Raw genomic sequence first — 9,668 nt, 5'->3', positions numbered from 1 at the left:
ATTAAATCAAGGATATCGTTAAATCAAGTAGCATAGACATTCAATGCAGTCAAATCCGGAGCAGTGAAATGTATTACTAAATTGGGAAATTGTTAAATCGGGTATCATTAAATCGAAGTTATACAGTAGTTATTTTTAAATATTAAGTTAATGCATTGAGTTTTTTGATGCAGAAAACTCATAGGTTTATCGGGTATTTTTGAAGATGCACTTACCAAAAAAAAATTTAAAAAATAGAGTGATAATTACAAGACATTCAGAGTAATGTTAATAATACTGCACAAAGATATTAAATAATTACTACCTAAATCTTTGAATAAATTATCAAATAGAATGATTGAATTATGCAAAAAAATTGTTTTCTAAAAAAATTCCTTTTTCAACCTCAGAATTTTAAATAGCTTTTTCAAAACACAAACCCAATATACACAAATGCACCTCCCTGCATACATAGCATCAACACTTTTATTGTTGCAATTAAGATTTCCTTTCAATATAAATCATAAATATACTGAAACAACTCAAAAAATAATGGTTTTTCCCATTTTTATAAAAAATAAATAAATAAATAAATGCTATCTTATCCAAAGAATAAAAGAATACCAAAGAAACTATTATGCAATACATTTAAAGTAGTATTTAAAGATGAATCTCATCTAGTTTCATCATATTTTTAAATTAAGACATAATTACAATTATCACAAAATACATTATTTACTGATTTTTCCCAAAATACGAAAATATAAGGAAAGCATATTTCTGCAACAGATTAATTGAGTATCTAAAAGTATTTGCATCACAGAAATATATTAAAATACTTGGCACATAAGCTATTTAAACTTAATTAACAAAATAAAATGAAGGAAGGAAAGCTCATAAGTGAAAATAAACATTAAACTTCGTTTTCTAGAAAATATTACCGTATTACCCCGCATTAGCCAGCATGCCACAAAATTCGGGGGTCACCAGATTTTCAATAACACTTGCCTGGACCTTTCCGGCACGCCAGAAAAATAGAGGTTAGGGAAAAAAATTAATGCTATAAAAAATATGTGTTTATCTTAAAAAATAATAAAGTTCTATACATATCTTATTAGTATTATTAATCACCTAATTTTGTAAAAATATTGTCATTTGTTATTTTAACAAGAAAAATATTATTCAATAACAAATAATTTTATAAGAATTGATTTCAAATGAGGCAAATATTAAAGCAGTAAGTTAGCGCCCCTAAACCAGTGCTAAAGACTTTACATTAGCTATTCAATAAATAAAAATTAAACTTACCTTTATAAAAGGAACCTAAAGTAATTTATAGGCATATAATTAAATCTGTTAATAATGACCTACCATAAATAACAAGCAGATATTATATGCAAAGCACAATTTTATCTTGCTAATATGGTTGATTCAGTGGGCTGCTTTCTGATTGGAACTGAATGGGGAAATCTATTTTGTTTTGTTGCAAAATAAACCTCACAATATCCGACATAGCGGAAAATTCGAATTTCCCAGCACGCTGGTCAACCTCGCTTTTTTCCGGCACACCGGCTAATGCGGGGTAATACGGTAGCATATGTTCATACTTTTAAATGATGCTCGAAATTTAATGCCACCAAATATGGAGTAAGTATTATAAATTATAATTCCATATAATTCTGAAGAAAATACTAAAATGAAAATACAGAAAAGTTTTGTTCAAATATTCCAACTGGATTATTTTTGGAAGATTCAAAAACTTAAATTAATTACTTTGACTAATACATCAATCAAGTTTAAAATGCATTCTTTAAGTACAGATGATTTATTTTCCTTCAGAAACCATACAAATCCATGAATCTCATTTCACTTCAGTTCCAATATATACAAATCAATAAAAATTGAACACAGGAATGCTCCAATGAAAAATGTACAAGCACTGTTACAAATGCAACTGAAAAATGAGGAATTGGTGTGAGCAGGTTTGTTTTCCGAGCTGTCGCCCCTTCGACAGCCACACGATACATAACGTTGCAGGTAACACTGGACAGTACAAAAGCAAACATTGGTATAAAGAGGCACGTCAAACCCAATTTTATTTCACTCAGAAGAGACCTTTCTTTTTTTCCTTTTTCTTTTCTTTCCCATCCAAATGCCTGAAAAATAGCAAATGCTTTGTTTAAGGTGCGCATAAAAAGCAACTATGTTCATGCTGTTAAAGGCAAGAGTGTAGTAAAGGTTTACATTGGCACTATAGTGGATTTATCGCTATTGGAAACCAAGGATTTCTTGGTTGGCGACATTCTGTGACTGTATGGCAACCATAGTTCAGGGTGATCCAAGTATCACACAATATGTTAGAAAATATTTTATTCTTAAAAATACTATTGATTTTAATCATACACAATTTGTTTGGCTATTTGGAAAAATACCATATTTTAGGGATGATATGCCATTTTTTCTTTTCATTTTTTTTAAACACTGATACTGTCAGTAGCTTTTGGTTTGTATTATGGTCAAGATGGGCTTTTTGCCAAGATCAAGAAATGGGAACAGAAGCATTCAGAAGTTTAAAATTAATGAGTTGAAAAATAATGCTCAATAATAAAAAATCTTCAATTCTGGAGAAAAAAAAATCTTGACCACACTACTTACTAATAACTGTTGAAAATGTTGATGCACATGGAAAATGAGAATAAAACTGGCATGTCACTTTTAACAATATAGTGTTGTCAGTCAGCCAATTAATTTGAATTTTAAATCAATAGGTATTTTTAAAATAAAGTAATTTATATTGGGTTGTGTAACTTTTAGATCAACCCTGCATGTATCGATATATTTGGTCAAGGTTTAATGGAAACTATTCATTTGACATCACACATGATTTCACCGTTTCAAGGTACATTTAAATAATACAAGCCGTTTAAGAGGAATAAAAATTCATTAAATGTAAAATAATCCTCTAAATAAATAAGTTTAGCTTTTTAAATGCAAATCATTCCACTAAAAGAACGAAGTAAGATATTAAATAATGTTAAAAGTTCCATTAAAAATGTAAAATCCTCCATCACCAATCCTCCAATTAATTCAAACATCATTAAAAGCTCCCTTAAATGCAAAATAATTCAATAAATGAAAAAACCATGAAATTAAAAGCAACAACAATTCCATTAAAATGCAAAATGAAGAGCACGGTAGCGTTGTTGGCGATATTCTAGTTTTTGCCAAAAAAGAAAGTAACCCAATGGCCGAGCCTCAATATACACCTACTCTACACTCTTACCTAAGCAACTACGATTATTGTTCATACTGCATGCTGTTAAAGAGCACGAAAAAAGTTTCATGCAGGTTAAGCACAGAAAAGTAGTTAAACTATGCAAAAGTAATGAAAGAATTAGGCTTTGAAGCTAAAAGCAATTTCTTATGATTTTTAAACATACATTAACGAGCAATTCCACAATAACAGAAATAACAATTGTTGCAGGAAACACCCGAAAAAGGCTCCAAAATTAATGCTTCTTGTTTTATTGCATGAACATTAAAAAGAACTTGGACTCTACTTCTAAACACAGTCGCCCCATTTTACGCTTCGACTTTGACCGCTTTACTTTGTCATGTCACTTCTTTTTTTAAATATAGTCACAAGCTTTTTTTTTATGCGGTGATATCGACTCTTTTCTTCAAAAGAGTAACAAAAATATGGTATCAAGTAAGCTCTTCTGAGGGACTGCAGTAGTACTAAATGAGGGAGGGGTATTGTGGGAAACCCATAAATTCATCAGATCAGTTCATGCAAAAGGAGAAATCCCAATTGCGCAACCACTTGAACTCCCACAAGGCTAACTGAGAATGAGCATTGGCTGTCAGAGCAAGATTGTCACTGGAAGAGTGAACGTGGAAATATGTGTATTAAACAGTAATCAACTAAAACCGAGTTATGTAGTGAATATACCACCTCTGACATCTCACACCATCACTACAGTATAAAATCACCAAAGAAAGCGTACGGAATCTCTATCTGATTTCAACTGTTAAACACTAACTGAGGAGTGTTTATTACTATGTTATTGCTAGGGAAAAATAAATTTGCAAATAGTAATCACCTACTTTCTTTTCGAACTGTAAGTCAGGGTTCGAAAATATCCTATATTTCGATACATATCCAATACTTTCAATTAGTACAAACTAAAGTCTTCAAAATAGTAAATGCATCCTCAAATCACTCTTCATTTTGTTATATTATAATTACAATATGTAGACTTGAAATTAACAATTCTTTCATTATTTATATCTAATCTAAAATTTCATTTTGCGTTTCTATCAATTTTAATGCAGCTAATTTAGCATTAGCTGTTTGACTCATTTTTCTTCTGTTAGCTACTTTTACAGTTATATGACTCAGAAATAACTAATATACATTAGTCAGTGCACAGTCATTAGACATTTTCATTTTTTCTGACCAATGTTTAATAATTAGGCACATTTAATATGAATTAAAATTGTTACATTACTAATAATTTTATGAATATAAAATACAAGTAAAAAAGACATATTATATTACTTTGTTATATTAATGATGTATCATAAAAATATAGTACATAACTTTTTGGTTATTTTTAATAATAAATGAATAATATTACTATGATTAATGTGCTTTTAATATTGAAAATACCATAGCTGAAAAAATAAATATTGAAAATATCAAAATATCATGGTATTTTCAAAATGAATATTGGATATATATCATAATACATATCGGCGAACCCTGCTGTAAGTATTGCCTTCAATTAAGAAAGAATGCAGAAGAGTACTGGGAGAGATAATGTCACTAATTTACTTATTTCGTCATCAAACAAGTTGTCTTATTTTCATGGGTTAGTAGTACGGTGGAAGAACTGTGGGTATAAACTCAATAATAACAATGTGATTTTTATTATATAAAAAATGTGTCCTTTTCTCATCCTGTGTGTAAAATATTTAGTTTTATGAGTGTAATGGTTACAAAAGAATGTCATTTCATATTTAGAGGGCTCTAACAATGTTTTAAAATGTATTTAAGGTCATAAATATATTTTATTCTGTCTAACTAGGAACATATTCAATTTTTAAGTAAAGAATCCTACTTCATGGAAATTTAAATCACCTGAGAGTCAGGAATGGATAAATTGCGACGAACATGGGTTGACTGTAGCGCAATTAAATTTTGAAGATTTCTATGAACAAAACTTAAATAAATGTTTTTGCTCAGTAACGGAAGTATCTAAGAAGATTCGTCTGTTGCAAGCCAAAAAGCATTATTCCAGTAATGTTTCTGGAAACCTTCAAAATTTAATTCCATTTTATAGAAGTAGAGTCGATATTTTTCATAAAGCTCATGTAATAAAACAGGAATCTAACAGTTTCGGACTTTGTAAGGCGCTATTTGCAATAACTCATAAATATATTAAAAGAGAGTTGCCCTAACATTAATTTTATGATACATATTTCTATTTTCAGCATTAAAATTTGCTATTAGATTATATTTTTTATCTCTAGAGAGGTAAACATGTAGAACAGCAAAATACTTTTCATTACCCACCTTATCTTACCTCAAAATGTCTCAAGGTTAATATATAACTCAGAATAACATACAAAAAATTCATTAGTTTCTCTGTAATATCACATACAATATATATTGCCCAATGACAAGAAATAAAAAGAGGCAGGAATTTAATTCAAGTAAAAGTAAGAAAATTACTTGTGTATACTTCATATTATATAACAATTTGCAGTAATTACAAATTTAAAAATACTTGGAGTAATTCTTTGAGGTATTGCAGCATTAGAACATAACATACAGATATACATGAAACACACCGCCAGCTCAGTCATTTTTAGTTGAGGACTGCAACTGCAGTCGCTGTAGTCCTCGACTGGAAATGACTGAGCTGGCGGTGTATTTCATGTATTTCTGCTTTAGCCCTGGCTATTGGGCGGTAATTTACGGAATATAACATACAGATGTTGAAAAATTCTCAAAAAATCTAGATTCCAAGCAAAAAATTGGAAATCAGTCTATATTAGGAAACTGCAGAGTAAACATCCTCACATTTTTAGAGATTGACATTGAAAATGTATGTCAAGTGATGAATGCATTTAAATAAATATATTGCAGTGGCCTTGAACTTATAGAATGGCATTAGGGATAAAATAGATGTTGTTAGTCTACTGAAAAATGTAAACATGGTGTACATATTTTGATACTTCAGTGTGTTTTGCACAATTTGGATTTTCGTATATGCCACATCATAGCCATTGATGACAATACATCAAACATCATAAACTAAATCCGAATATCTGTATTTAACTTTCAAAATGTTCAACTTGTTCAGTTTCTGAAAATTTTGACAGCCAATTATGTACTTATTGAAGAGCTTTTTCAATTTCGATGTATTAAATCTTTCTTTTCGCTTTGTTAAATCCCTCACTGAATAAAAGAAAAGGCTGCAAGAAATTTTGATTGCAAGTTCACTTGATATTTATTGCTTCCAAAACTATAAGTAAGCACGTATGGATGGAGTTTTCTTCAAAATTTGTGCTACAAATATTCATTTCTTAATTTTCATGACTATAATAGGAAAATTAATTGAAAAATTACTAACAGTAACAGGAAAAATTTTAACATTAACAATAAGTGACACTTTGCAAAGAAATATTATACAGATAAAAAAATGTACAGTGACCATCAACAACACAACATAAGAAATGTGACCGAATTTCTCACCAATCCCCTCCAGGGTTTGGGAGGCTTATTAAAACAAACATGTTAGCAATACATCAACAACCTTGACTTTACAGTAAGTTACCGCCCTATAGCCAGGGCTAAGGCAGAAATACATGAAATACACCTCCAGCTCAGTCATTCCAGCCGAGGACTGCAGTTTCATGCTTATTAGCACTCATCAGCCCAGTTTAGGAAGTGACTGAGCTGGAGGTGGAAAACCTCTTAAGGAAGCCAAGAGTGCCAAACAAACTGGTAGCTAATTTAGAATTAGCTCTTGGCTTCCTTAAAAGGTTTTCCACCTCCAGCTCAGTCACTTCCTAAGCCAGGTTGATGAGTGCTAATCCACCTCCAGCTCAGTCACTTCCTAAGCCAGGTTGATGAGTGCTAATAAGCACAAAACTGCAGTCCTTCGCTGGAATGACTGAGCTGGCGGTGTATTTCATGTATTTCTGCCTTAGCCCTGGCTATAGGGTGGTAATTTACTGAAAATACCACTGCCTTTTGCCTTCAATCTTCGAGTTGAATCAAACCATTGCTTTGGTCACTCTCGTCTGGTCTATGCCAATTCTAAATTAGCTACCTGTTTGTTTGACACTCTTGGCTTCCTTAAGAGGATTTTCCATCTCCAGCTCAGTCACTTCCTAAGCTGGGTTGATGAATGCTAATAAGCACGAAACTGCAGTCCTCGGCTGGAATGATTGAGCTGGCGGTGTATTTCATGTAACCTTGACTTTACTTTAGAGAAGTACTACAAATTTTGTTTCACAAATGTTCTACATGTGTACCTTATGCAATGCAGCTGATATCAAGTCAAAAGTCTAATAATTGTTTGACTCGTCTTAACACGGCATAAATCTTGTAAACTACATTACACAGAACACAAGATCTTTGATATAAATCCGTTTAAAAAATGTGTAGTTAGGTCCAGAAAGCAAGGTAGTTGTGGAAGAAGATGATTGTCCCCATTAGAACCTCGTCCAATCCAATGACCAGAAAGCTTGTTATTGAGTTACTGGCAAATGTCCAACAGATAATGAAGGGAGCCCCATCTTGTTGGAAAATGAAAGATCATTGATCCTGACATGTTACAGCGAGTGAAACAAGAATAGGACATCAGACTTGATAACTGCTGCATTACGAAAGGTTCACATATCCAACATTTGGGGAACAAAACTTGTTTATTTTTCCTGTAAAGTCAATGTTGTTTCTGTATTGGTACAATATGTTAGTTTTGAAAAGCATTTCAAGCCCTGGAGGGTATTGTGATTTGTGACAAACTCTGTATTTACCTTTCAATTTTCAGATTATATCAATCAAAAATAAACAGATTTTCAGAATGAATTACATTAATTTTCATCACAGAAATAGTTTGAAAATGAAACATTCATGTTTTATATATGTAGCCAAATTTGTGTCATTTTTTCTAAGTTCAGCATTTAAAAATTTATTTCATCTAAATTTCAAAATGCAGCAAACAAAAAACTCTCCTGCATTTAAAAAAAAAAAAAAAATTGTATTTCAGTAGTTTTACATGAAATAATTTTTAAAAAATCTAAACCACTTATCAAGTTGTAGTTCAACATTTAACATTTTAATTAAAATTTGGAAAAGTTATTAATCATCTCTTGTTGGGAATCAATAGCTTACTATTCAGCAAGAGTAAGTGGTACTTAAATAAATATTTTACATTTAAGGCATAAAATAACTTGATAAAACTTTGGTACCAAAAAAACAAAAATAAAAAGTAAAACTCAATGATATATTCTAATAATATTGGTGTAGAACATATGAAGAAAGCAGACTTTTAAGCATACATCATAAGTCATACTTATTATAGGCCATAGATAATCAGCTGTATTTTACATTTAGAAACTTTCAAAATAAATTTAAAAAGAAAAAATATATGGTAAACTCATTTTTAAAAAATCATAAGGTTACCAAAAGAAAATGTAATCAAAGAAAACAGCTGTACACTATACAAGTAAAACACTGCAAAATAAAAACAAGATTTAATTTCATTTAAAATAAGAAACATGGGAAAATATTAGAATTGAAAGTACTGTCGACATTTTATACAAATGCTTGGTTGGTACAATCAATTTAAAATTATTAAATTATGCTCTTTGATCAAAATATAAAAATCAACTTCTTCAGAATATCAATCCACATCAAGAGCTTATCTGTCGGAGAATTTTCCATTTACTCGACAGATTGCAAAAGTAATTCATGAAATTAAAGATAAATTTTAACTCTTGCTTTTCAAAGTCCAACCATGTTGTTTTGCTTTATTTTAGTATCTAAATGAGTTTAAAAGGACTAAGCGAAATATAGAAATACGAGAAAATGATATGAAACATCATTTACACTCCAAATATTTTGAGAACTTGCGAGCTTCAAGAATAAAAAATATTTTTTAAGATTAAAACAGAATAAGAATAAATCCCCTCCCCCCAATGGTAACCTTACAAATTATGTTCTCAAAATGCAAAGAATAGACCCAACACGAATTGCTCTCTCGCATGAACCCCCGACTGCAGGAGGAAGCGTGGGCATCCAAAGCTAACCTGACGTCACATGGCATACAAGAAAAAACTGCCTTTAGTCGGTTGGAACTTAGCTGGGCTATTGTTTATGGTTACTTCTAGTAGGTAACACTTTCATGTATGAATGAGAAAAAAGAAAACAAAAGGTTTCGAAATTGAAAAATATTTGCATTCAAAAGTTACATTTTCTGGAGAATGACCTATAAATTACATATATTACAAACTTAGTATGTTATTTGTGTAAAAATGGCTGTGTTGGAGGAGATAGTTTAAATTTAGGGTTGAATTCTTGAGATTAATTAGTGACCTACAAAACTTTCACTATTTAGAGATACAGAAAATATGAAACCTAACACACAGTGCACGAAAAAACGTAAAAAGAC

At 30.7% G+C, this 9,668-nt stretch overlaps 1 protein-coding gene across 1 annotated transcript in view; it reads right to left on the bottom strand.

Annotated features, from left to right (window-relative positions):
* Positions 1-1,213: 1,213 nt before the first annotated feature.
* The window catches only part of LOC129230075 (septin-7-like), an 84,769-nt gene continuing 76,314 nt past the window's right edge, over positions 1,214-9,668 (bottom strand). Inside the window, exon 13 of the mRNA XM_054864465.1 lies at positions 1,214-2,135. Coding sequence (XP_054720440.1) covers positions 2,084-2,135 — 52 coding nt within the window. The 3' untranslated portion in view covers positions 1,214-2,083. The remainder of the gene's footprint in view (positions 2,136-9,668) is intronic.

The sequence above is a fragment of the Uloborus diversus genome, chromosome 9 (assembly GCF_026930045.1).
Source record: "Uloborus diversus isolate 005 chromosome 9, Udiv.v.3.1, whole genome shotgun sequence".
In the NCBI taxonomy this organism is placed as follows: domain Eukaryota; kingdom Metazoa; phylum Arthropoda; class Arachnida; order Araneae; family Uloboridae; genus Uloborus; species Uloborus diversus.
This window is presented reverse-complemented; position numbering and strand designations above follow the sequence as displayed.